Source organism: Copadichromis virginalis, linkage group LG19 (assembly GCF_057382275.1).
Source record: "Copadichromis virginalis isolate Kocher_CV1m ecotype Utaka linkage group LG19, C_Virginalis_male_GT1.1, whole genome shotgun sequence".
NCBI classification, from domain to species: Eukaryota; Metazoa; Chordata; class Actinopteri; order Cichliformes; family Cichlidae; genus Copadichromis; species Copadichromis virginalis.
The window spans coordinates 35,785,961-35,813,727 of NC_140636.1; the positions used below are offsets into that span (position 1 = coordinate 35,785,961).

The 27,767-nt window shown below is 40.2% G+C and overlaps 1 protein-coding gene across 1 annotated transcript; it reads right to left on the reverse strand.

The window, feature by feature from the left end:
- On the reverse strand, positions 1-27,018 carry plcb2 (phospholipase C, beta 2). Its single transcript, XM_085441026.1, has 32 exons — positions 26,815-27,018; positions 26,320-26,397; positions 25,062-25,130; positions 24,122-24,262; positions 23,667-23,746; positions 23,487-23,540; positions 23,326-23,401; positions 23,099-23,199; positions 22,266-22,426; positions 22,015-22,161; positions 21,770-21,927; positions 20,814-20,896; positions 20,623-20,707; positions 17,783-18,017; positions 17,619-17,701; positions 17,445-17,541; positions 17,264-17,348; positions 16,987-17,111; positions 16,575-16,726; positions 16,091-16,255; positions 15,297-15,396; positions 15,021-15,125; positions 14,753-14,817; positions 14,524-14,614; positions 13,971-14,396; positions 13,586-13,769; positions 12,965-13,106; positions 10,874-10,938; positions 10,233-10,292; positions 10,024-10,081; positions 7,441-7,524; positions 1-964 (listed from the first exon to the last, which is right to left on the reverse strand). Exons 1-32 carry the CDS (start codon positions 26,896-26,898, stop codon positions 797-799), a joined length of 3,807 nt encoding a protein of 1,268 aa, XP_085297152.1. The 5' UTR covers positions 26,899-27,018; the 3' UTR covers positions 1-796.
- Between the last annotated feature and the right edge of the window lie 749 nt (positions 27,019-27,767).

The window sequence follows — 27,767 nt, forward strand, 5'->3', positions numbered from 1 at the left end:
TTTCGAGTAACTGTAAGTTTATTAATCATCGATTCATCACAGGAATAGAATAGGAGAAAATCCAAAGAGTACACTAAAAATAGGTTGAGCCACATTATAAGCAATCGTCTACATTTTCCAAACTTTCATGTTTTACATGCAATACAGGATGTGCCGTATACGTGGAATTGATGTCACAGGAGCTTCAAGCTTGTTACAAAGCAAATTTACCTTTGTTTGTTTTTTAATTTTGCAAAACATATGTAGTGGCTACATCACAGAGTCCAAGCGAGCACTTATCACACATGCAAACTGATGTGCCATTTTCTCGCTCAGCCCTGCAGACTCTGATAACCCATTTTTGCATCTACATTTAGTCCCATTTTTAACTTAAGAGAACAGAAAGGAGACCACAAGCACCTCTCTAAGGCTTTTAGAGCTACAGAGCCCACATCTGCAAGATATTTGTCACTTTGTCGCCTAATTTAGGGTGGGGGTTTTTTAATGGTGAAAAGAAACAGAAATAAAGAGTTAAATAGAAACTAAAAAAAATCTTTTCAAAATCATCTAATTTTGGAGTACCTGGACATTTGTGAAAACCTCATTATCAGCTCCCCAAAGTATACACCCACCTATGAATTAGCACAACTAAATTGCAACTTCACTCTGAGAACCTCTCATTAAGCAATCTTCTACGATTTCATATCCGCGCCCTGATTATAGGTTATGTAACAGTTTGAAAGCAGATATAAAAGTGAAAAAACTAAAAAAACATTTATAGCAGAGTTACACAGAGAGAGGTAATCAAAAGGCACATCTAACCTAGGAAGACATCTCCATAGAAGCCCACTCCCCCCCCACTCTTGTCGACCTCGTCGACCAACTCAGGGAAGTGCGCCCCCACACTTACATTAACGGCCTCTCGCACTTCTCGTGCCAGCGATCTTGTTTTCTGATCGTGCTCCTTCAGGGCCTCTTGATTGAGCTGCCAACACAAGGGGCCAAAGGTTAGTCAGAGGATTATCAAGAGAATGGGCTGACATTTTCATGATTTCACACATTTTTCTTTTTAGGCAGGTGCTTATCATAATCTTTAGAGAATGATTTTCTGTGCTCGTGCAAGTAAAACTAAAGATCGACCTCAACTGGCTTATACCCAAGTTTGACTGATTGATTGCAAATAAGAGTGAGGGATTTACCAATATGGAAAAAAAGTGTCTCAATATTCAGTAAGTATGTTAAATACAGCTGCATACATTAGCTCACATTCAGTTCTCTTCATTCATCTGTTTTTAAAGCCTCACTTGAATTCCTTCCCCCGCCTCTCGCAATATTGAAAACTCTATCTGCAAGCTAATACTACTAGTGAGACATAAAAACACACTGTCCATCTGGCATTCGCACGTCAGTGTCTAAGCTGTCTTCTCACACCTCTTTTCACAATAATAACTGCCAACATTTCACCAATCCTAAGCAAAGTATTGTCATAAAAAACATTCTGACATCATTTACAGCGGTGGGAGCTTGATGTGTACTTTCTGCATCCCCCAAACTGGATGTGTCACACCGCAGCATTACGTACATCCACTGAAAGGACAGATGGCCGTGGTTGGCAGTGTGGTTGAAAAACAAAAATTTGGTGGTTGGCTCAGTTTGGATTATAGATGCCTATAAGTCCATCAATGTAGTCAGATTTACACTACATTTGTTTGGACAGAAAAATCCAAAAAACTCTTGGTACAGTGAAGGTAAGGTTTGTGTAAATTCTCTCTGTGATTTTGCAAGTACAGTGTAAAACATTAAATCTCTATCATTATCTTTATCAAGGTCGGGTACTGGTCGACAACCCATTGTAGTTGCATCCAGAGGTCAGGGCTGTATTGGCTGCAAAAGCGGGACCAGCACAAAATTAGGCAGACGGTCACAAGGTTATTCCCAATCAGTGTGCGTGACATGGAATAATGGGTGAGTACCCTTGGTTGATGCTAGCTCACACACAAGCGACATGCTCTAATTTTTACTCACTGATGGGCAGACCTACGTAAGAACTTATGCAGCGTTGGGAATAATTTTTTAAAGGACTCTGGAACTGCCAAAGAATGCAAGGACATGTATTTATTTTTTCTGTGACAGTCCCCCAAAAATCAGGTAATAAAGTATAGTCATTTCTAAAGATCAGGAGTCAAGGACCTCTCAGAGTTTCTATTGGTAAACATGACTGTTTTGGCTGTCGTCAGAGGTTTTTACAAATATGCAGATTTAGTGGAAACACGAATAAGGTGTGCAAGTGTAGTTTCATTTTTCTAAGAGAAAAAAAATAAAACCAGTGTGCCCTGGTGTTACTGTGTCAATCAATCAATCAATCAATATTTTATTTCTATAGCACATTTCAAAAGGACAGTGTCCATCAAAGTGCTTCACACAAGGTAGCAAAGCAGATTACATCAAAGGCAACAAAAAAAGTTAAAAACAATTAAAAACAGTTAGAGTTGCACAACTGCAGACACGGTGGAAGGTTAGGTAACTGGGCGCCAAGTTATTTAACATTTTAAAAGTATACAAAAGGATTTTAAATGATACAGTATTTAACAGGGAGACAGTGTAGAGTGGCTAGAACTGCGGTGATATGATCATGCCTTCTGGTGCCAGTTAAGTGGCGTGCTGCGTCATTTTGAACTAATTGCAAACGCTGGAGGAGAGAGAATTGGAGGCCCATGTACAGAGAATTGCAATAGTCTAGTCTCGAAGTAATGAAGGCATGGATAAGCTTTTCAAGGTCTTTATGTGGAATATAGGGCTTTGCCTTGGAGATTTGACGTAGCTGGTAAAAACCCGTTTTCTCAACTGAGGCAACTTGTTTGTCTAACTTGAGTGAGCTGTCCAGGACTACTCCAAGATTTCTAACGGTATAAGAGAGATGGCTGACACAGGGCCTGGCCCCATTGTCTCCCCTCTGAATAACACAGCCAACACAACAACATTTTCCTGTTCGTTTGTTTTTGTTTTTTGTTTGTTTTTGTTTTGTTTTGTTTTTGTTTTTTCTATACATATTTAATTACAGGCTGCTTTGCCGGCCCTGAAAGCCGAGGCTGACTGGACTCCTGCTCTCCCCCATACGTGACACTGACCAAATGCTGCAACAGCTGGACCCACAACAACGACCTGAGAATGTCAACAGACCTGCAGGAATGTGATCTCATGCAGCCGAGACGGAGAGCACTAAACCTAAGGCCCGTTTCACTACACGGGGGAAAATTCCCAGACTGCGTCAGCTGACAGAGCTGTGACGAGACGCCCGCCAAGCCCGAATGAAAAGTAAGGCCGAGCGAAAGAATGCTGACCTTGATAACTTTGCATTCACACTGTGCAGGACAGTGATGGACCAACACGGATGATCGGGTGGCGAAAAAGGGCGTGACCGAGACAAGAGGAGTAACTGAGGACAGAAGGCACCTCAGAATGGACAAAAACACAGAAGAAGATGCAGGTTTCACCTGCGGTGAACATCGACACTGAAGAAAGGACTGCCCCAATTGGGGTCAGAACCAGGACGGACTGAATTTTGAGCAGCAGCAGCAGCAATGGTCGCAAACAAACTGAAAAAGGAGGGGGGCAGGACCCCAGGGCATGCTTCAGGCCGTGGTTTACCCAGAACACCAGAACAGGAAAGTGATGAACACAAACAGCCACACACACACACACATCTACATGCACTGACTCAGAATGAAGAGAAACACACACACACACACACACACACACACACACACACACACGTCTCCAAACACACAGATTCAGAATGAAGTGAAATACTCACATGAACACGTGCACTCGTTGAGTGAGTGAGAAATGACACACACACACATATACACACACACACACATACATGCACACACACATTGGAATGTTGATTCACTGAGAAGTGATGCACACACATACACATGCACACGCTTGTGCAATGAAGAGTGATCCACACGCACACACACATACACGCTGATGCAATGAAGAATGCTTTGCTTATGCTGATATGCAAAATGCTGCACACAAACATCCCAATGCATAATTTTTATGAGGAGCCATTGATTACCATTAAAAACTTAGAATGTGTTATATGTCACCTAGAAGGCATTTATGTAGATTTTAGGAATAAGCTCTAAAACGGTTTGGTTATGAAAACAATGTCTGTGCGTGATGTCTGTTTATGGCTCAAGGCCTTGACTGAATTCTTTGCTGTGCTTCACACAGCCCTAATGAGGAACAGTGGCACAGAGTGAAAATGATGAATTAATAGTGTAAGTTTTAGGTCAGAGTACGGCATTTTCTGTGATTGAGTTTTAATTCAAGGAGGAACAAAAGGTGTTACGGCACCTGAGGTTCTCATTCCCACACAATATTGTCCCGGCAGGAAGCAAAATGTTCCTGTGAATTTCTGGTTGATTGTTTGGTTTTGCTTAGCGCTAGCTTGATTTTATCAGTGAGCTTTGGCTTGTGTTCTTTCTCGTAAGCGAGAGAGGGATAGTTTTATGCTTGGACATGTCTGCAACGGGCCCTAGTTTGTGTTATTTTAGTAGTATTTTGTTGGTTATGTCTGTTTTCGTTTTTGTTACAGTGCACTGGAGAAAAAAACATCTGAGAGGTGTGATCCACCGGTGGTGATATGGTGATATTTTGTGAGTACATGATTTAACAATCAGCTCTTTAAACAAGGCCTGAAAGATTGAAATTTAAAGCGCTATAAAATATTATTACTGTAAACAGTTGCAAAGTGTGCTTCTCCATGATTGTAATTGGCTTGGGAGAAATTCACTTATAGGGAACACTGATCTAAAAGGATTGCACCGAGTCAATCCGGCCCAAAAAACAACAAGGAATTGTTTTTCTTTAAAATGATGACGTCATCTTGCTGGTGATGGAGGCTCGAATAGGTTGCGCGGGAGACTCCATTATCAGCAACATCTGGTATGAATGTGTATGGAGGTATGCATGTGAATGGACTGTGATGGACTGACGACTAAAAGTTTTGACTGACTTGATACTGAGACAATGACTGCACCCACTTTAGGATTAGTAAATGCCAATAAACAATTCATAAACAATTCACCCAGCCGACAAGAGAAGGGTGGAGGCTTCGCTTTGTTTTGTTTTTTCAGGAGCAGGAGGATAAGAGAGACTGGAGGAGGAGACTCTAGCTTCACATAAGTATGAACTGCAGACTTAACACTGTGGTTGCTGATTTTGAGTTACTGATGTTTGCATCAAGAAAACTGTGCTATATTAACTGTGTTTTGATTAAGGTATCATGTTGTATTATTGGGAATGCCAAATGCTACAGTGGAGAAGACTTTTGATACCACTCATGACTGGAATATGTTATCATTAACCATAGCAGGCCACTGTAAAAAGTCAATTAAATTTTATAGAGGAAAATCGCCAAAATTGAACAATACCTATGAATGACTGGCCACATTCAGAATAGAGATATGCAATAATAAACATTGGTCCACATGATTTAGGTTCTCACTTGAAATAGTAAGTATTAAATGTAGAATATAATCGACAGGGACATTTGATAGGATGTGGTACTGCAAAAGAACAAGAGCAAAGTAAATAAAGAAAATATTGTGTTTAGTTTGGATAAATTCAAATTAAAATGTACCATTACACTCAGAGGATCAATATGGAATAAAACATATGCAAAATTTGTAGGAAGTACATGACTGATAACTGTTCTGTCCTGAGCGTTTGTTTCCAGAGCACCCACTTGACCACACCAACAGTTTCTCGCCACCGAGGAGAGGTACTTGCAAAAAGAATAAAATAAAAATCTGAGTTTAACAAAACATTTTAAATGTAAATATCAAGCTTACCTTTCTTTTTCCATGAAATATGCTTGTGGGCACGCCAGCCATTTTGAAAAGGTGGGCAAAACAATTGGCAAGGCCACACCCCCACACATGTGATATAATTTTAAAGGTACTGTTGCCCTCTCTAAGAAACATCAGGACTTAGAGGAGTGGCAAGTAGAGTATGAGAGCTACAAGCAAAAAACTAAAAGTCCCACTAACCTTAAAGTGCACTTGAAAAGCTCACACAAGAAGGTTAACCTAGCTTACCTAGAAGACCTCATCAGGGGGAGCACACTCCCCCTCCTTGAAGAGCTCATCCACTCAACCCGCATCCCCAGAAAACAGCTAACCCCAGATAAGGCAGCGTGATGTATCCCGAGACAACAGGACTGGGACATCTAAATAAAGGTGTGAAACAATCGCCTTCAAAAGGTTATCAATTCACTCCAACCAAAATTAGGACCACACGGTGCGGCAAGAGTTAATAGTTATTAGTCTCAACACCCAAGGATAACCAGAAGAGCATGACTGATATGATGGAACTGGGATTTTGTTACACTTAATTTTTGCAAAACACAAATAAAACTAAATTGAAACTAAGGATTTTCAGAAAATAAAAACTACACTAAACTAGCAAAGAATTGGTAAAAACTAATTACAACTGGTAAAAATTGAAAATCTGGAGTCGAAACTAAATAAAAATAACAACTAATGGAAATGGCGAAAAGTTTAAAACCCTGGTGCAGAGATTGGCAAATCTGACCAGGAAACGTTATAAAATGGATTGTCAGGATAGTCAGCGTTAAAGCCACTTTTGACAGTCCATACTAGGGTGGCATTGGACATCTTCGGGGCAGAAAAGGGTTGGTGTGACCAAGGTGTGGTTTGGCTTGTTGTATGTACATTTCAAAATGTTACAGCTCTGGATGGATCAGTTACCAGATATGATGTCACTAACCTTCTCTTTTAAGTGTCTAGCTCCAATGAATTGACACATGGGAGTGTGTCAAGAAAGGGGAGTTGAGTCCGAACATCAAACAATGGTTTTATGAACATCTTATGACGTTATTTCTGTGTTTAATAATTTAGGAATGGTAAAGCTTAAGCTAATAGCGGTCCGAGAAGACGGACCTGTTAGAGAATCAGTGAAAAAGCATAAACTATCACTTTCATGTTTAATCATTACTCATTGAAATGAACTGAATAGCGTTTAGAAGATTTGTTAATTTTTTGTCTTTTGTTAAAAAGAGGGGTTTCAATAATTTTCAGACACACCTTGCAAATGTGCTTATAACGAGTTGGCACTCGGCCTTTTGAAGGTCAGAAGCTAGGTAACACATTCCCAGCAGATCAAGGATACAGAGTGATGCACATTTATCTAATGAACTAATATGTGAATATGTTCTGTTAACTCAAAAGTATAATGAGAACTAAACTACATACAGATCACACACTCTATTTTAAAGAGTATAATATGATCTACAACAATATCATAATTCAACTATTTTGATTACATCTATAAGGTAACATATAATAACAGAATAATATCACACTGGTCCAGGGGAATGGGACTGTCAAAAACAATAATTTCCGTTTTAATTGAATTTCTTGTGTGTACCTGATTGGTCAAGGTCTTGATTTCTTCCAGTGTAGCAGCCTGTTTCTTCATCAGAGCCTCTTGCTGCGGACTGTAATCTGAAGACTGTAACAATACAACAAAGCAGAAAACATGTTGCAAGTGGAAAACACTATCGATTTGTGGTTTTGAAGTGTGTGCGAGCAAATGGGAATGTGCATGTGGTATCAAGTTTGCGATAAAGACTGTTAGCGTGTCTATATAAGCAGTTCATCTGCTCATATGTACCCGTGGGATCTATGGATGCAACCTGAGAGAGAGAATCAATACAGTTAAGTCACAGGTTGCACTTGTCGAGTTAGATTACAGATCCCCCAACTGGACTTGTGCATTCAATACTGAGCCTATGCTGATTAAACAAGTGATTGTGTTATAAATATCTGCAGTAATTAATGGGGAAATGTTGATTAAGTAGATCAACACCAGCTGCAATGTGACCCAAATGTGTGGAGGGATGAAAGTGAGGGGGGGATTTCTGCCATCTAAACTGAGTCGATCTGAGAGGAGCAGAGTGAAATAGCTGAGTCTTTAACCCCGATGCATCATGCCTGAATCTTGATGAGCCAACGGAGGAACAAAAGCAAAGCTCAGTGAGTCATCGACCACACATGGATTAGCTTGTAAACAGCTTCTGAGTAATGGACAAGCCTGGCCTATGGTCAGGGCCCGCTGCACTTTACTCACTGGGTGAAAGCGTGTGTAAGTTTGTGTATGCGTGGCCTGCTGTGAGTTAATGTGTGTGCATGTTCAAGCGTGTGTGGGTGTACCTACAGCTGTGTGAAAGAGAAAGGCTTTAGCATGCCTAGGGTATTATTTTTCCATGCTTTCTTCAAATCTTGGCATTCTTAACAATAGGTACACAGCTAAATTATATGTGATCTGGTACTGGTAATGCGTGAGTACATGAAAATTACTAAAAACAGGGATGTTAAGCTCATTTTACACCGTGTGCCTCATAAAGCCTGCGGTTAAGTGGGCCAGACGAGTGAAACTCCCCTTTCTGTCTATGTTCAACTACACATTAGGTCCCTGCAATAGTACAATTTCAATAATACATCTTAGTTTTCTACATGATAGATGTGTAAAATTACAGAGTGGCTATGGTGGAGAGCTTAATTAATAGGAAAAACTGTAAAATTGTGAAAATAAGGTCTTCCTTTAAATTTTTCAGACTTCCAGTCAAACATAAGGCCCCCTAGGTTTCTGGCTCTGCAGTTTCAAAGCAATGACCTCTTCATCTGTGAACATAGCAAAACTCTAACCGATCCTTCTCCTGTTTGCCTTTTTTGCAGTATAAGCTTCTTTCCTTTCATGTTTATTTTAGTGCTAGGAAGTACAACAGTTGGCACTCTCACATGGTTTGCAGGGTTATCTCCTGCCAGAATGCCAGCGGTTACTAGCCAACAGTGTGTTAGCAAGTATATAGAAAGCCACAGTAAAACTCAACCTTCAAATTTTATTTCCAGAAGTAGAAAATCCTTAAGGTTTTTACCTTGAAAGAGAGCATTTTTCATTACTAAGTTGCATTGCTGCCAGTGTTGTGTTATTTTGTTATTTTTCCAATGTCATTGCTTTTATCTTCCTTTAATAATAATAAAAATAAAAATATATATTTTTTTACAAAGTAACATTCATGATTTGAATGTCACAGCTTTAGCCTGTCTCAGCCAGTGCCCACAGATGTACAGTAAAGCTGCAACTAAGCTAAATATTTAACTTAGCATAAAAGGCTAAATGTTTAGCTTAGCATAAAAAGCTAAATGTTTAACTTAGCATAAAAGGCTAAATGTTTAGCTTAGCATAAAAGGCTAAATGTTTAGCTTAGCATAAAAGGCTAAATGTTTAGCTTAGCATAAAAATCTAAATGTTTAACTTAGCATAAGACAACAACAGATTACAGCGGAAACAGCTAGCAGGTGTTTGTTTAAAGGTAACAAGAAAGGTTACTAGTACAAGCCTGTTATAGTTAACTAAAATGAAACTTAAAACTAGATCTTTAAAAAAATAAAGCTTAGCAAATTAACTAAAATAAAATAACAATATAGGGAAAATGTCCTTTTAGTTTTAGTGTTTGTACATTTGGTGAAATTATTTTTCAAAACTTACCTTATGAAGCTTTTTATTGAGAGTCTGGACATGTATCAGACTTTGAGTCAACTGCTCTAAAAAGTTCTGTTTTTAATGTAATATCTGTTCTGCTTTTCTTACATCTTGCCTCTGACATTTGTCCTCAATACACAAATAATTACAAGAACTGAAACGCAAAATAAACTGAACTAAAACCAAAAAGTCAAAACAAAATAAAAATATAAACTAATTAGAATGACAAAACTAAAAAAAAGTCCAGTTACTGATTAATGTAAATTTGAGAACCTCTGTAAAGTGTTTCCCTCATTTTCCTTTTTCTAGGCTACGGTAACCCTTTTTCTGGTTGTAGTGTTACGTTCAGCTTAGCTTTTAGCAAAAAGGTGACCACAAATGTCAAACAGTGCCTTTTATTTTGCACACAAACTAAAAAAAAAGTTTGATTGTGTTAGATCACTTTGAAACAACTTCTGTACTCACGGCAGCATTCGACTGACTCGCTTCATCCAGCATCTCAGTGCTCATTGCCTTTTTCAGCCTGAATGAATAAATTTATCTTTAATTAATCATCTTGTACAAAATGTTAAAAATTCAGATCTTCACTCTCGCTCTCTTAATTCTTTTGTCTTTCTAAAATAAATTGTAACTAACTTAGAGTGATGAATAAAACCTGAATGTCGTGAACTTACTTTGCTTTGTCTGCGGACGAACATTTCATATTGGCTTTTTTCTTGTTTTCTTTGGTTTCGCTGCAGAGCAAGACAAAGGGAACATGTGAGGATCTCAAATCTGACACTGAAAAGTGACCCTATAAACACCCTTTCTCCTTTAATCAAGAGTTGTAGGGCTGTGTGTGTCTTATGTGACCTTATCTTTATAGTGAAAGGAACGCTTGAATGCTGTGTTTTTGTGCCTGAGTGGACAGGTAGATGATCAAGCCTGCCTTTGCTTCCCTACTGCTGTTTAAACACCTGCTGGATAATGGCTGTCCTGAGATAACCATCTGCCAGCTGGGGACTTGGGATGATGCACACACACAGATATAACACCATAAGCCCAGCCAAGGACATTGGAAGACCCGCCTGCTGAGGTGATTCATTCATTATTTGAGGTATTCTCTTTGCTAAATGTCAAATATTTCACCTCAAATGGCACACACACACACACACACACACACACACACACACACACACACACACACACACACACACACACACACACACAGACTGTCACGGCAAAGTCTGAAGGGGCAGATTGGATGGACTCAGCAAAGCCTTCTGCTCCTTCATGTGCGCATCATGTCCTGAATGTGTTGCATGTGTGCTCACACCTCTCCAGGGTTTTCAGTTCAATGGCGTGCTTCTCCATGGCCATCTCCAACAGTTTGGCTAGTCTCTGTCACAACACAATAAGAAGATGGTGCAGTCACAGTAAGGATGAAGCTCCAACTCATGAGATGTGAATAGCTGTGAGTAACAATGTGAATGAAAATGTTTGCTTCTGTGCAAAAACTGGGGTCAAGCGGATTCTTTATATATAGATTGATTACTATTAGTAACAGCAATCCAGTTGGTGTGTAATTAATAAAGCCTCTGCTTGTCCATGATCCCAAACACACAACGAGGAGAGCCCATAGAGGAAATAGTGACTACATCCTGAATCATGGACATTAATCTGAGGTGAACAGGTAAATATATAACAGAGATTTCAGAGTGAGGAGACTAATGGCTGTAGGGGTGACCAGAGCACACAGAGAAGAGTTTGTCTTTCAGTTGTTACTTTTATAAGCCACTTTGTACTGTAAGGACAGGATGTGAATATCATACCCGTTTGATGCCTTTTAGAAACACTTTACAACAGTAGGAAGGCAACAGCTCCAAACATTAACATTATAGATCTAGTAATAGTGTTAAATGCATAGCATTGTTACCATATAAGCCTACTTCTTTTAACGTTGGAAACAGGCCTCACAGGTATCACCGTGCAAAATAAAAATAATATTTTATTTTTCAAAGCAGATTACGTTTAAATAATATCACCGAACGAGTTCATGATGTCTTATCAGCATCCTGATTTTTACTTAAATTGGGGTAAATCATGTCTTAACTGATTTACACTCACGAGCCACTTTAATCAGCCAATCACATGGCAGCAACTCAGTACACTAAGGCATGCAGACATGGTCAAAAAAACTTACTGAAGTTCAAACTGAGCATCAGAATGTGGAAAAATGTGATTTAAGTAACTTTAAATATGGAAAGGGTGAGTATTTCGGAAAATGCCGATCTGCCAGTGAGTTTTCTGGGTGGAAATAACTTGATGATGCCAGTGGGCGAAGGAGAATGGCCAGACAGTTTTTAGCTGAAATGAAGGCAATAATAACTCAAATAACGGCTCATCTCAAGCAAGCCATACAGGAGAGCATTTGCAGCCTAAAACTGCACCCGGTGCACTTCTATGAGCTAAGAACAGAAAATGGAGGCTAGAATTTTTATGGGCTCACCAAAATTGAACAACAGAAGATTGGAAAAATGCTGCCTGGTCTAATGACTTTTGATTTCTGCTCAGATATTTGTTGGTTTGTAGCATAAACAACATGAAAACATGGATCCATCCTGACTTGAATGATGCAGTTGAGGCTGCTACTGGTAGTGATGAAGGTCTGGGGGATATTTTCTTTGCACACTTGGTGGCTGACAATGTCCATATGTGACCACAGTGTGATCGGCATGGTTGCCTCCCACGGGATACCGCACAATGTCGCAAAGCTCAGATGATCTCAAACTGGTTATTGGTTGAACATAACAGTGAGGGAGATCATGGATGTGCAGCTGAGACATCTGAAGCTATTGTGTCATGCTATCATGTCAGTATGGATTAAATGTCTTTTTGAATCTATTACAAGACGAAAATATGAAGGCAAAAGGACGTGTGTGCCTTATAAAGTGGTAACTGTATTCATATAATCAAGAGACATACGTGTCATGTTTCTCTGGACTAATGTTTCTGTCCAACTGAGTTAGTATAACCCTGATAGCCAATCTCCTTTATCTCCTAATTCACCATCTTCCAGCACACATAGAAACGATGGCTTTACAGTATTTAGTGATTATACTTGTCTGGCTCATGTTTGGTATTTGGGCAGGTGGAACACAATAGATTTGATTGGAGTTGAAAACAGCTGCCTGTGTCACGTAGCGAGTAAGCCACTGAACAAACACGGTGTTTTGTGAGTCATAAAACCAAAATAATGAGCAGATAAGATCCTGAAATATTCCATAGAGCTGAGGGGACCTTTTACTTGCAGCAGTAATCATTTGGTTCACTGTTAATTATGACAGTATTGATTAGTGCGCCTTTAAGCACAGTATCTGGCTGCAATGTGTGTAATGTGTTTATTGTCACCTTCAGTGTCACTAACCTCTGTTGCACACTGCTCCTTCTTCTTCTTCATCTGATCATACTGCTCAGCAAACAGTGTTTTTATTTCAGACGTCATTTTTTCCTTCAGCTCCTGCACCCGCTCTGTCTTCCCATTGGACTCAGGGGTGTTGTCACCTCCCCTGGTGAAAAAATAACATGACACAATAAATCAGTATGTGTGGGCAATACAGTTTATTGACTAACAGCCACTGCCCTTCATAGCTGACAACCATGAGCTTCCAGAAAATACTATACAAAATGCTTATTTGGCCTTTAGTAACACTTGGTTTGCTCTGACAGCTCAGTGACAAACACTGCAGACACTCATTTTCTTCATCCTCATCTTAATAGTCAGTGTCAGCTAGAAACGCACATTAACTGTAGCTGTACTCCTCATGTTTCTAAATATAGTCTTATTAATCCAAAAACAGCAACATTATTAGTGAGTCACTATTAATTTGTGGAGATTTGAGCGCTGCTTTGCAGGAAACAGGACTGTCTCCTTCCAGCGGGATAATCAAAAGCTCTTTTGTCAAGCACCCTAGCTAAAATATATAGCTGCAGATTCACTCTGGAAAGCTCTTTGAAAACAAATTTGGGAAGGAAAACATCCCCTTACTCTTTTTTCTTCACTGAAACCTTCTTCTTGAGGGCCTTGAAAGAGTCGGAGTATTTCTGAATCAGATCCTCGCCTTTTTTCTGATACTTCTTTTCTAATTCTTTTATCTCTTTCTCCTGACGCTTGATGACCTTCTGATAGCTCTTGTGCTGTGTCAGTTCTTCAGTAGTCACAGTCGAAGGCTCTGCAGCACAAACACAAAGGGGATTTTTTTGTGTGGAGTCTTCTTACTTTTCAGCACTGGATATGCAATTATAATGAATCTATTCAACAAAAAATAACTCTAAATTGTTCTGTATTATCCTTGTCAGAGCGCTTTTATCCAGAGTGTATTGACAAAAGGAAAACTATGATGAGTGCAGCACATGAAGTGCTGCAGTGTTACCTTCACTGCCCGTCTGCGGCTGAGATGAGTCACCTGATCCTGCAGACTCGGTGGTTGCAACTGTTGGAGAGGGAACGGCCGCAGCAGAAGGCGCTTCAGCAGGTTCTGCAGCTGCACTGGCTTCCTCTTTTTTATCAGATGTAGGTTCGGGGTTTGTGCAAGACTCGGTGCTCGGTTCTTCTTTGGCTTCAGGAGCCGCTTCAGGCTCCGGGCTTGCTTTGGTCTCCTCGGGTGAAGGAGAGGCTTCAGGAAGGGTTTCAGATCTGGAGCTTCCTGTATCTGGTGCTGCATCGGCTGGGGCTTCATCGAGAATTTGAGGGGTCTCTGCCTTGCTTTCTTCCTCCTTTTTAGCTTCTTCTGCACCAGCTGCTGGTGGAGACTGGTCAGTGGCATCAGCGGGCGGTGTAGGTTCGGATGCAGCTTTTTCTAGAGGAGGAAGTGATTAAATGCACCTTCAAATACACCAGCATTGAGACCAATTGTGTGAGCCACAGACAAGCTCAAAATCTTTGCAATGCAAGATCTGAAGTGTCATCCTCTAAAGCTTCATTACCTGCAGCAGGGGCTTCACTTTCTTTAGCTTGGTCTGCGGGAGGCTGGGCTCCAAGAGGCAACTCATAGGGAGACACATAGTCAGAAGATGACTGTGGGGGTAAAAGAAGAAAAGGACAGGAACATAACAATCTAGCAAGTGGTTATATTCCAGGAACTCAATTAGTGTTGTTAGGATTTACTGGAAATCCAAAGGTATTGCTGATGATGTTTTTTCTCTCTTTTTTTACCTGTTTGGGAGGCTTTGTGGTCTTCTCTGTGCCTTTTGTTGGATTAAATAAGGCATCTGTGAAATCTGCAAAACAAACCATTTTAATGAGTGTACAATGATTTATTCTTAAACCAAACATAAGTGTGGGTACGAAGACAAAGAAGAAAACAAAAATGCTTCCAAACTACATTAGTCTTCTCTTCTCTAACTGTCACTCTGGCAACAAGGAGTCACTCGCAGCAGAGGTTTTCTTCTTTTGCAAAAACACAAAGTAAAAGGCTAAGCACCCGCAAAGGCAGCAGGGATGTAGTCCTTGACCTCAATGTACACAAAGAGAGCAGGCAGAGTGAGGGGCATGTTGCTCTCACTGCGCAGGCAGATGTGGTGGAAGCCTGCAGGACATGAAAATAAAACCTTGGTGAAATAAAAGCAAGGCAGCAGCTTGCCTGATGCAGAAGCTGGTTAAAACAAGCTGGCAAATGTTCTGAGGCCTAGAGTGATTCATTGCTTTAATTATGTATATTATATGAAGTATGAATTCAAATATTCTCAGCTTCGCTGACCTGACTGGATGGCATCAAGAGGGATGATTCTGTGTCCCACAAATTTGCCATTCTCTTCATGGACAACGATTCTTAAAGATGCCAATTCTGGCAGCAAGATCTAACCATGTAAACAACAACAGATATGTTAGTGACACATCATTTCATTCATTTATTCATCAAGGAGCCAGAATTTCTTGTAATATTTTAAAGTGGTCTTGAGTATGATTTCTCCAGGCTTTCTGAATTTCTTTCAACATTTTTCTTTGGACACCGGCTGCTTTTTAACTCCTTTTCGATCCTGTCCTTGTACCTGGGCATTTTCAGAGGAATGCTTTTGTGTGTATATGTGTTTTTGTTAAGATGCTTAACACTGATGTATAAACCATTCAAGCATAATACAGGTATCTAACTCAAGGTGTGAAAAGGATGGAGGAGGTCAGGAGGGAGGTGCAACATCTGGTAAGCATCTAAATGGCAATGGCTTCATTTTTTTAGCATGACAATGACCCCAAACACACAATAAAACACTATCAGTCTTGAACCTTCATCCCTACTAAAGCAGTGTGGGATTGTCTTAACAGAGATCGGAACAAAAGGCAGGCAGCATCCAAAGAAGAGTTTTGAATGTCCTTCAAGGAGCCTGAAGAACTATTCCTGTCAAAGAGAGTTCAGGATGTGATGAAGAAAAATGGTGCTCATACCAAATACTGACTTTCAAGCTCATTATAATTGTACAAGCTCTGTTTTTGCCTTCACATCAAAATATGAAGACTGAGGAGTGGCTGAAAATGTTTACATGGTATTTTATTCACCTTCTCAAAAACAAATGGCTCTTCATTCCACACTGGATTAATGGCGTTGGGTGTCGTGGACCACTTGGTGCGGTATTTCTTCTTAGGGTCTCCTGGCAGCCCAATCACTTCCACCTCAACCCCTGTTTTTACATTCTTGTCAGCCAGAAACTGCCCCGAATAGATCTATGGAGACAAGTAGATATGATTGGACGACTTATATATACAAGTCTGGACTTTTGAACAGCTGGACTCCTATATGAAGCAAATTATGTTTTTATTAAGATATCACACAAGGACAACATGGACAAACTTCCCAAAGCCAAAACAGCCATCTGTTATACACATACTGCACTAATTCTTCATGAGTTTCTCTGCATGCAGAATGATGAAAAGATGGAGCTTGAAACTCAATTACTCTGACATTCAGCTTCCACAGATAATAGGAGCCCACACTGATGGTTAAAGAAAGAGACACTCTGTAATAACAGGGTCGTGAACCTGCCTTGATGGTCAGTGTGCTCGCCACAACGGTGTCAATCCTGTCACAGAAAGGGTCAAACTTCTTGTCATTGCGACGCATCACATCGTGCTTGAGGAGGTAGCCCGTTCGGCCATTGAATTCAAACAGGGCCATGTTGAGCTGCATGGGGAAATCTGTAAGTGAGACACAAACAGCCCATTCACGCCACTTGTCTTCAGCTTAAAGGGAGGCAGCGAACAGAGGCCTGTGCAGCACAAAAAGGTGCAACACTGACCTGCTGTGGCGAATAAACAGAATAGATTTTAAATGACTAAAACACACAGTGTCATCAGTGTGTCAGAAAACTGTATTTAAACAGGAACGGTAGACGGTTCCAAACATTCACAAAGGGTATATTTCTGAGCATTTTAAAGTGTGATATCTCCATTTTTACCCATCGTCTGGTAGTTGAGCGCCACCATCTGGCAACCAGCGTTCCAAAAAGGTTGGGGATTGTAGTTGGAGGAGTCCATTCTTGTTCCTTTGGGGTAAATCCTGCTCATCTGCCTCTTATTATATCTTAGGTAGACAGTTAGGGAATCATTTATTTATATTTCCGTGTCCCCCCCCCGACCCCAATAAACTGAATGCATAGAATAAATTTGTCGTATACTTAAATGGTTTTCATTTTTGTCGAGCATGACAGCATGTGATGCACTCCTAAAGGATACTCAACAAATTCAACGGCACTCTTGGCGATCATTGCCTCCCCTTTGGTCTCCACAAAAGAAGAGATGGCGTAACTCTTGTTTTTCTCTGTGAAGGGAGAAGAAAATGACACGTTACCAAGGTTACATCGAGTTGTACCTGTTTTGTTTGAATTTAGGTTAAATTTGTTGTTTGCAGACATACTTCTGGCATTTTCAAAGGAGATGAATTTGTTGGGCTGGATGTAGTTGACTATGGATGACATGGCCTCATATGCTGTTACTTCTTGTCCAGCTGTGCCCTGCGGGACGTCAAAAGGAGGTTAACTTATATTTGGACTCTCCTGGCTGGAACAAATGATGTAAAACAAGTATTTACCTCATCTGATGTCTTCATTTTCTCCTCATCCTGTTCCTCTGTGTCTTCTTGCTCCTCATTTTCCTCCACAGTTGCTTCCGGTTCTGGTGAAACACATAAAAACAGTGTCAGTGACACCTGGAAATAAAATCACACGTCTAAATCTGGAGTATAACTGAATTTGCCTTGTGGTTTTTCATTTTCATCTTGATTCTCCGGGGTGGTTGCTGCTGGGTTGGCCTCATCCTGGGAAGTGGCGTTCGGGGCCTGGGCATTCGTAGCTGCGGCTGCGGTCTGGTCAGCGGCTGCTGCGGCAGTTTTCTTATTCTGGGCCGGTTTCTCATGGCTGCCCTTCTTGTTCTTGATGAGGATCTTACCCAGGAGCTCAGACGGGCTGGGGATCTGCTGGCCCGGCTTCAGCTGAATGTTAGAGACACAAACAAGAAGTTTAAACAATGACAAAATCGATTATATTCAGAAAACATCAAACTTATACTCTTACTTTTGTTTCAGAGGGATTTACATCAAAGTTGTTTAATGTTCAAAGTGTCATTGCTAAATTTAATCAACTTAGTCTGTTTTTTGTTTGGCTGTTGAGCATGAAACAAATGTAGTCTGTCATTAAAGGAAAGCTGTTTTGAGTGGAAAGCAATGGCCCTCATTTATTAACATTGCATATGCACAAATACGTGTAATTTAAACACAAAAGTTAAATAAAAAATGAAATGAATGGCTGTTATTGACAGGTTAACTTAAAAAGACATTCACATAGTGGACTATATGGTATAGCCATACTCCGATTACATCTTCCTATTTCTTTGCTATGCAGTTTTTATTTATTATCCTGGGCTGCGTTTTGGAGAGACTGTTTAGTATTTTAATTAACAGTAAAATACAATAAAACTGTTATTATTATTATTATTAATTTATTTACCTTTTTTTATTTTGCCTTTTGCTCAATTTTCAAAAACATACTCCTCCAAATTTTCAGAATTACAATTAAATAAAAAAAAAAAAAAAGAAAACAAAAAAGAATACAAAATAGTAAATGGAAAGGTGCAGACTTTAACCTTTTTCTTCTACACATAATCAACAATAATAGCTATTATTTTAATAGAATCAGAATCAGAATCAGAATGGGGTTTATTGCCAGATGTTGAGGTTTACAACATTAGGAAATTGCTGCGGTGCTTCAGTGCAAACATAGTGTCATAAATAGCACTTAAATAGACATGAAAAAAATAAAGTAAGAATAAGAATTAGAGTGCTATGTAGAAAGAAAGATATGTGCATGAGATATACATGAGATATATACATGAGAATAAGAATTAAGAGTGCTACGTAGAAAGATATATACATGAGTGCAGGTGGTGATCAGTGCCAGACATGAAATGATGCAGTGACACAGCGTAGGGTCATGTGTTAGTGGCGGGGACAGTCATGTGGTTATTGTTCATGTGTCCAACAGCAGAGGGGAAGAAACTGTTCTTGTGGCGAGAGGTTCTGGTGCGAATGGACCGGAGCCTCCTGCCTGAGGGGAGCAGGTCAAACAGACTGTGTCCAGGGTGAGAAGGGTCAGCTGAGATCCGGGCTGCACGCCGCAGTGTCCTAGAGGTGTACAGGTCCTGCAGAGATGGGAGTCTGCAGCCAATCACCTTCTCAGCAGAGCGCACAACACGCTGCAGTCTCTGTTTGTCCCTGATAGTGGCTCCAGCGTACCACACGGTGATGGAGGAGGTGAGGATGGACTCGATGATTGCGGTGTAGAATTGCATCATCGTCCGTGTTGGCAGGTTGAATTTCTTCAGCTGCCTCAGGAAGTACATCCTCTGCTGGGCTTTCTTGATGACGGAGGTGATGGTGGGCTCCCACTTCAGGTCCTGGGTGATGGTGGTACCCAGGAAGCGGAATGAGTCCACAGAGGTGATGGGGGTGTCAGTCAGGATGATGGGGGGGAGTGGGGCTGTGTGCTTCCTGAAGTCCACAATAATCTCCACTGTCTTCTGGGCATTCAGCACCAGGTTGTTGTGGCTGCACCAAGACACCAGACGTTCAACCTCCCTCCTGTAGGCAGACTCGTCCCCGTCCGAGATGAGCCCAATGACGGTGGTGTCATCTGCAAACTTGATTAGCTTGACAGACTGGTGGGTGGAGGTGCAGCAGTTGGTGTACAGGGAGAAGAGCAGAGGAGAAAGAACACAGCCCTGAGGGGAGCCGGTGCTGATGGTCCGGGAGTCCGAGACATTCTTTCCCAGCCTCACGTGCTGCTAGTAGTAATAGTAGTAATAGTAGAAGAATTTGTTTTAAAAGCTTGTGTTTAATTTTCCTAAGACAGTCAGGTCATCATGTGATCATATGCATGGCCACAGGGACTGCTTGACCTTCTAAAAGAAAAAAGCATTCAGGCATTTGGATGCATCGAAAACCTGAATGCATCCTCTACATTAATGTTGCATTCACTGACATTACCTCACTTCAATAATTTAGCCCAAATACCATCATGAAAGCTGCCTTTATTGTCTGCACACTGATAAAAAGCCGGATGGTCACTCTCCCATTTAGCTTGTTGCCTTTACTTAAACCTTTTTTAAAAACAAACAAACAAACAAACAAACAAACAAACAAACATAAAATTAACAACATATAAAATAAACATCTTTTTTTTCATACTTCAAAAATTGAGGCCTGGATTCAAACTGTCTGCTGACCTCCTTTCTAAAACACTGGTTTTGTCCCTAATACCATCTAAGATAGTTAAACAGACACAGCCTCAGGAATATAAACACATGCAGGCCTAAGAGGAGCTGACAGAGTTTGTTTCTGGGAATCTGAGAGGTTCTTACAGCAGATACAAGACAGAGGACAACAAACACACCAGTGAAACTTGAACTTTGCCATTTATTGCCTTCATGTCGTTGTGATTAAATAGTGAAACTCATCCGAGTCACCCAGCGTAGCATGATAGCATCTAAACTTTATCTGTTATTTTGACAGCTGGCTGTGCTGCAGCAGTGTACTCACTCACAGGGTATTTGTCCAGTGGCTCTGTTAACAGGGCATCACCAAATATGGTTTTGCAGTAGTTGGCCATCTTCTCCTGCTGTTTCACCCTGGAAGAAATCACATTAATGCCTGTTATTATTCGTGATACGTGCATCAGAACAGCAGCATTAATGGCATGTTATGACACGGCTTTATTTAAAGCTCGGCTCTTACGAGTCAACGTGGTTCTCGAAGGAGAGGATAACGGGGTACTGTGAGGTCTTGAAGGCGCTCTCTGCAATAGCCTCTATCACGTCCTGTCAAGTGTCACAAAAAGAGGCCTTTTAGCTGTTATTTTGTAAAAGTGGATTTTTACTTTTGGACTTAAATTTAAAGAAATGAAACTGGCAATAGCATATTAGAAAACTTCAAGAAGTTAATGAGACGCAGAGCAAAAAAGAAACAAGCTCACTAAAATAAAAATTATGAAAACATGAACATTGTGTCAAACTGCAGAGGTGTTTCTTGCAGAGGCTGTGATGTTGCTGAACTGAACCTGCACGTTGTGCCTCGGCCTGGGGCTGTTCATCTCCTGCTGCCCTTATATGGAAGTGTTGAGTGTAAGAGAATGGCCTATCAGTGTGTTTGTGTGTTACTGTGTACTTACACTTTCGTGTTTCGAATGTGCTCTTCAGCATGAATTAAAGATAAGTGTGAGCAGCTTTTTGGTGTGCAAGAAGCTTAGATGTTGCACATTCAAGATGTGCTGGCAGGAAAATGGTGACGGTCATTTACTTGGACTCAGCCGTCGCTTTCTGATCACAATTTTTAACACCAAAAAAATAATACTATAAATTTGAATATTAAATTTGTTTATCGTTACCATTCTTTCCTTTCTGTAAAGGCTGCAAAATATTAGAGTGGACCCTTTACGTTTTTCCTTATCTTCTATACTATATAGAAGACAAGAAAAGATAATAATGTAGGTGTACTTAACTACATCAGCTCTATGCACTGGTGGATGGTCATTAGTTGTGGCCAAAAAATTCCAGTAACCCCAAAACTAACATTTCAGCACGACATTAAAAAGGTGGGAATATTCCTAATATGGTAATGTGAACAGTTGCAGAGGAAAAATTTCAAATACTTGGAGGGTGGGAGACTGAGGGCACATGAGTATGTTCAACAACCTTGAACAGGATCTCAGTGGTCATGGTGAAGCCGTGAGTAATGATGGGCTCTTCATCTGGAGGTTTACCCTTCCAGCAGTCCAGCTCCAGGCAGCGGCAGCCGGCGAGCAGACACTGGCGGTACATCTCTGGGGAGGACACGCCCGAGAACTGACCAGCTGCACAGGGAGAGAAAAATGAAAAATAAGGCACATTGTTAAGCAGCATCTTAAAGAAATCATATCCATTTCTCTTTTTTTTCTGACCTGTTAGGTATGTGTTGTGTGACGACTTGACGAAGTAGTGAGGTATGGGTTGGGTCATGTCTTGAGACTTGGCCAGACTGTCTTGCATGACCACTGATGTCTCTGGACCCATCAAGTAGAATAAAAGACCTTCTGGAGAAATCAAACCTGGAGATGGGAACAAGAGACCATTTGAAGCAAAAACATAAGGAGGGTGATTGTGCCCATTATTCCATCCTCAGCATAGCAAAGTGACCACCGCTGAATCTCACCTCTGTTAGAATTATTGGACAGGGGCTCATACTTGTCAATCAGTGCCTTGATCTGATCTTGCCGGAGACGCGGAAACAGTTCCTCATTCAGCCGAGAGTCTCTCTGCTTCTCGTTGAGGAACTTGGTGAAATTCTCCTTCGTCATGGTGGGTTTGGTGGAGCTGGAGGGCGGGGCACAGCGAGACAATCACATCTTGGACTTGCACTTACTTCAGGCTGCAGTGTTTTGCCTGAATATTATTACCTTTGTTTCTGATATTCTTTATTACTTGCTGTATGGGTTTGGATACATGCGTGCGTATGTGCAACTAATTTATGCAACTTATGATTGCACTGCTGTCCTTCTTGGCCAGGACACTCTCTTAAAACAGATTTTTTTCATGATTAAATACAAGTAAATAAATAAATAAAAGCATCAGCGATGCCCATAAGGTTCCTCATCCCCATCACGGCCAATTTCCTGCCATTTTAGCTCAGGCAAGGCTGCTGAGGCACGAGCTGGAGCACAGACTGGCAGTGCAAGACCAGCATATTACATGAGGCACCTCTAACTTTAGTTTGTCAAACTAGGACAATTTTTTGCTTCATACATTTTGAACAGACAATGACATCATTTTTGAAACGAGTAGATTTAAACACCAGATGAAGAAGGTTTACCACTAACATTAAATTTATTATTATTTATTTATTTTTTGCTTGACAATTTGTGGAAGTTTCAAAACGTAAATGCAATAACAAACTAATTATGAATAAAGCATAACTACAGCTACAGTAGGTGTGTGATATTCAGGCTGTACAATGATCAGTTAAGGACACTTCTACAGGTTACTCACTAGGAAGTGAAGATCTCATAGATCTCAGGCCGAGGACAGAGGTGTGTCATAAAGCTCCTGAAGGCAGTCTCAGTGAAAACATCAGGCTTAATGGTGTCATACTGAAGAACAAAACAAAATGTGCAGACGGGTTGTCAGAAAACCGCAAACTGTTTTCATTAAGTTAGATAAGAATAACGTCCAAATTTAAAATGTATTTCCACTCGAAAGGAGATTTATTTTCTGACCTTTCCTTTGGGGAGCTGTGCTGCTGCCAAAGCACTTTCTACCCTCTTTTTATCCGCAGGGAACATCTTGTAAATACTGAAAAAACATAGTGAACAACTGAGTAGGAAACACAGGTATCTGCTGAACAAATGAACCAGTATGTGGTTGTCCTGAAACTTACTGTTTCACTGGGATCTTCCCATCTTTGTTGGTCTGAAGAGAAAGCCGGACATATCTAAGATTTAATAGTATTTCCATTAGAATTCCCAGAGCACGTGTTATCCAGCGCATGATGTGATTGCATGGTATTATGTTCCCTCATCATCTAGAAGCTGTAGATTACGTGATGATGTTCACTTACATTTTATCCAGGAAGACCTGCCTGCACGCGTTGTTTCTTGCAGCGTTGTAGGTGATCGCAAGAATGTCGTCCGCCCAGTTCTAATGTGCATTTTTTTTTAAATTCACAAAAATAAACAGAGGTGCTGCATGAAATTCGGTGTCTGCATGAGTTTGGCTTAAAAGGTCATAAGCGTCTATGCACAAGCTCACCACTAGAGGGTGTTGATGCAGAGTTAGGTTAGGAAATGAGAGCAGTGAATGTTGTATTTGAACAAAGCACTATTGAGATTTCATTACAGCAGATTAAATCTGGATGTTGGAGTCACAGAGTCTAATTTAGACTGAAAGGGAGGGGTCGGAGGGGTTGGGAGGGAGAAGAAGCAAAGGCTCCAGTGGTATAAGGGCTAGAGGCCTTTGGCTGTGTTTGAACAGTCAAAGGGGAACAGCTACTACACAGATACAGCGGTTTATTACCTGTGTCACTTTTTCCTTTGAGGCAAAGAAGTTATGATAGGTCAGGTTCACCGTGTCTGGACCCGAGACGATAGTCAGGGTTTTGGCGAGATGGTTGCTGTCCGGGAAATCCAAATTAAACACATTTCGGACCTTTGGGTGCTGTGGACAAATAAAATGTATTATTTCATGTTTTAGCTGACTAAACAAATCTAAATCTGCAGCACTTTGCTGTCTGCACAGATTGGACACCTGAAAGGTGCTTCGACACATGCAAATATGCTGACCAGCATATGCAAACATATGCACAACACACTGAGAGTCGCGCACTTGCTTATATATACGCACACACAAGGCGGTCATGAAGAGCACAAGCACACATGTGCTGCCTTCCTGTGTATGATGCTTTACAATCACCTCTCTATGCACGCCTGACGTCAGCATTGGAGCAGCTTTCCCAAAAAGTCCTAAGGGACCAAAAGATGAGGATGTGCTTTCAGCAGCACCCCATCTGTGATGATGCATTCTCCCTAAGGAGAACAGATTTTTCAGATTTCCCTCCCGTAAGGGATGATGACAGCTGCATAATGCAGCTCTCTGCGGAGGCCAGCGAGGAGTGGGAAAAGAGACGAAACTACAGCTGACAGCTTTGGAGCTCACTCGAAACTCGCTCACAGAAATCTCCCGCCATGACTCAGCCTGTCGTAGGGTGTGTGTTTATGTTTGTTTGCGTGCCAGTGCATCTGTGTGTTTCTGTGGAGGAGTAGCCTGGGTTCATGCGTCCACGGCGCTTTTTTTTCTCTCTTTGCAATGCAAATATGTCTGTCAATATTAATGGACAAACAAAGGACTCGACAGATATATTTGCATGCTTGGAGAGATTCCTCCACACAGAGCACAATCATTAAGCTCAATTAAATCAAAGTGAACGCCACAAATTAAATAATACAAATGGACTTACTTTGGGAAGTTTTGCATATTTTCCTGTTCTGGTATCTCTGATGGTAGCAACATCCAGGAATGTTGTCTCCTAGAAACAAGAGACAAGAAATCATCGTGGATACTAAATTCAACGTGTAGGCACCATTCCAGATATGGATTAGATACAACTCACCCTTTAGCAAAGTAGAAAAAAAAACACGTTGCCCATCAGTAAAATAAGTGAGTTAATAAATAAGCTATTTAAGGCTGGGAATATTGTAGGGCTGTTTTAACCTATAAATGAGTAAATAAATGCCAAGTTCATTCTGATATTTTTACAAAGTAGGGATAGCTTGTTGTTTCCTGTTCACTTTCAACAGACAATACATCTGTAATAGCAGCAGTGATGGGGTGGTCATGAAACATGGTTACTTAACAATATTGTGTGTTGATCATGAGGAGGGTCAGCGTGCCAGAGGTAGATATTACATTTTTCTTCTGTTATTACCTGTAAACAAATTAGATGGTTTTTGGGGAAACTGTGACATTTAGCTAAGCATGTTTCCCAGTATTATAGCTAATACTGGTGTAATTACAGAATTATTACTTGGTAATAACTAAATCTCTGTTATTATTGATCCGCAAAGTGCTACTTAAGGATTTTTGTTTGTTTGTTGAATGTATTCTCTTATTTATTATATTTTATATTATATTTTCCTGACTCTATTTATTTTTTTCCTTTTTCCATTTTGTTTTGTTTTCATCTGAGGCGCATCATCAGGGGGAACATTTGAGAAGCTATTATGAAAGATATCACAAGACAAAGTGAAGAACATGTAGACATCACAGTCACAATAACAATATGATTTCCTATATCACTGCCTCCTGCTTTTAGTTGTGGTGACCAAATTAAGAAAAAGAAAGACATTTCTTTTATATTATTTAGTTTTTTGAGCACCTGTAATTTTTTCAGCCAACATTTGCTTTTTACACCTATTTTATCTTAAAATTTAGTTTTGGTTAACTGTGGTAGCACATTTAAAGAAGACCTTGCCTGTTTAGTGAGAAGAGAAAGAGAGATGAAGAGTAAACACAGCTAGACACCTTCATTGAGTGCATCACAGTCCAGCTGCACAGCACAGTAGGACAGTGAGCCCACATCAGCACTGATCGATAATCTATACAGACTGCTGAGGCCAGAAGGTGGTGAATGATGCGCTTACATATCTCACACCTTTAGCAGATCCTAATCACATATATTTTACCCACACATCAGAATGCTGCTGGCTTTTCCCCACCTTGCTTTGGTTAATCCAGTAGACGAAAAACCCTTTTGGATCCATCTTCATGGTGACAGGAACGGTTTTGGTTGAGTCCTTGATAGAGACAAATTTATTCAGTACTTCTTGTATCGAGCTGATTGACAACAGTAGTCATCTAAGGGTAGTGTGCATCATAAGATGAAGACCGTACAACATTATAGAGGAATAATCTTTGACGTGGTTCTGGTAATTGTTTGAGATGGAACCCGTGAAACAGAGATGCTTTTTGGCGATGTGCCGATACTGAACCTGATATTTAAACTGCATTTGTAGCTATATTTAAGTTATTAGATAAGAAATTAATGATTAGTGTTTTAAAAACAGATGAGAACCATGTAATTTCACAGAGAAGGCTGTATTGCTCACAGGAGAATGAAAATAAGCAACACTTACTGATGTATATTTAAACTCCTAATCACTCTGGTTAATATTCAAGAATCAACAGCTTAATTTTTTTCAATATTCACTCACCTCTGACCACTTGGTAAACCTTTCTCCTTTGACCAGGTAGTCTTTGATCTCTGGAGGATCCAGAAAGTATCTTTTCTTATTCATTTTGTCCTTCTAGAGTGGACTTTGTTTCAGTTAAATAGCCTATTATTGCTAAAATATATCCACTATCTGATTCTCCACCATGGTCAGAACTATTAACCAGCTTATTCCAACACTAGCAACCAAAAGATGCACTAAACTGGAACTCTGCTGACCTGCCTGTGTCCAGGACGCACCCAAGAAAATATGCATTGCAAATTAAGATGAAAAAAAAGAAAAGAAAAAAACAGGACTGAAGGTTAATCTGTTGCCCATAAAATTACAGTTTATATATGTAAGATAAAGGTTACATAAGTATATGATTCTAACTGTCATTCACTTAAAGTAAAAGCATTCACGTGTTTATAAAATAAAAAGATAAAATAATAAAAGGCAGAAATTAGATATTTAAAACTCTTTTTTTAACATCCAGCTCCCCCATTAACTGTTGCTGTGACAACAATAACTGAAATTGCTTTTTACTGAGGAAATAGTTCCTTTAAAAAGTGATAACAGGGTAATCCTCTGGGTTCTAAAAAGTGACAAAGTTTTTAAGCCCCAAATGAATTCATAAGTGGCATAATGGCAAGACACAACTGGAGATAATGAGGATTTGCTTTTCTTTTAGCTTCCATGAATTGACACTTGGTTTGTTAATGAGTTCCTTCTTTACACAATGATTTTGAGTTAGCATTATTTATATCAGCATATCACATTATGTATGCCTCAAACTATAGTTGAAGCAGCATCTGTTGCACTAAGTGTTTGATTATTTCTGCTATATGTTGTGAATAAATGCCTGATCTGATCACATACTAGTGCTTAATTTTGCATTATTGGCTAAATATTTTATGAAATTGTGACCTGTCCAGGGTCACGGTGTCATTTATTAC

What these genes read in the sequence shown, in the direction of transcription:
- plcb2 (XM_085441026.1), bottom strand. Translation starts at nt 26,898, where the DNA reads ATGAATAAGAAAAGATACTTTCTGGATCCTCCAGAGATCAAAGACTAC. An exon ending in CATCCCTGCTGCCTTTGCGG is followed by an intron (nt 14,818 to 15,020) that starts GTGCTTAGCCTT and finishes TTTGTTTTGCAG; the next exon opens with ATTTCACAGATGCCTTATTT. An exon ending in CCACAAAGCCTCCCAAACAG is followed by an intron (nt 14,615 to 14,752) that starts GTAAAAAAAGAG and finishes TTACCCCCACAG; the next exon opens with TCATCTTCTGACTATGTGTC.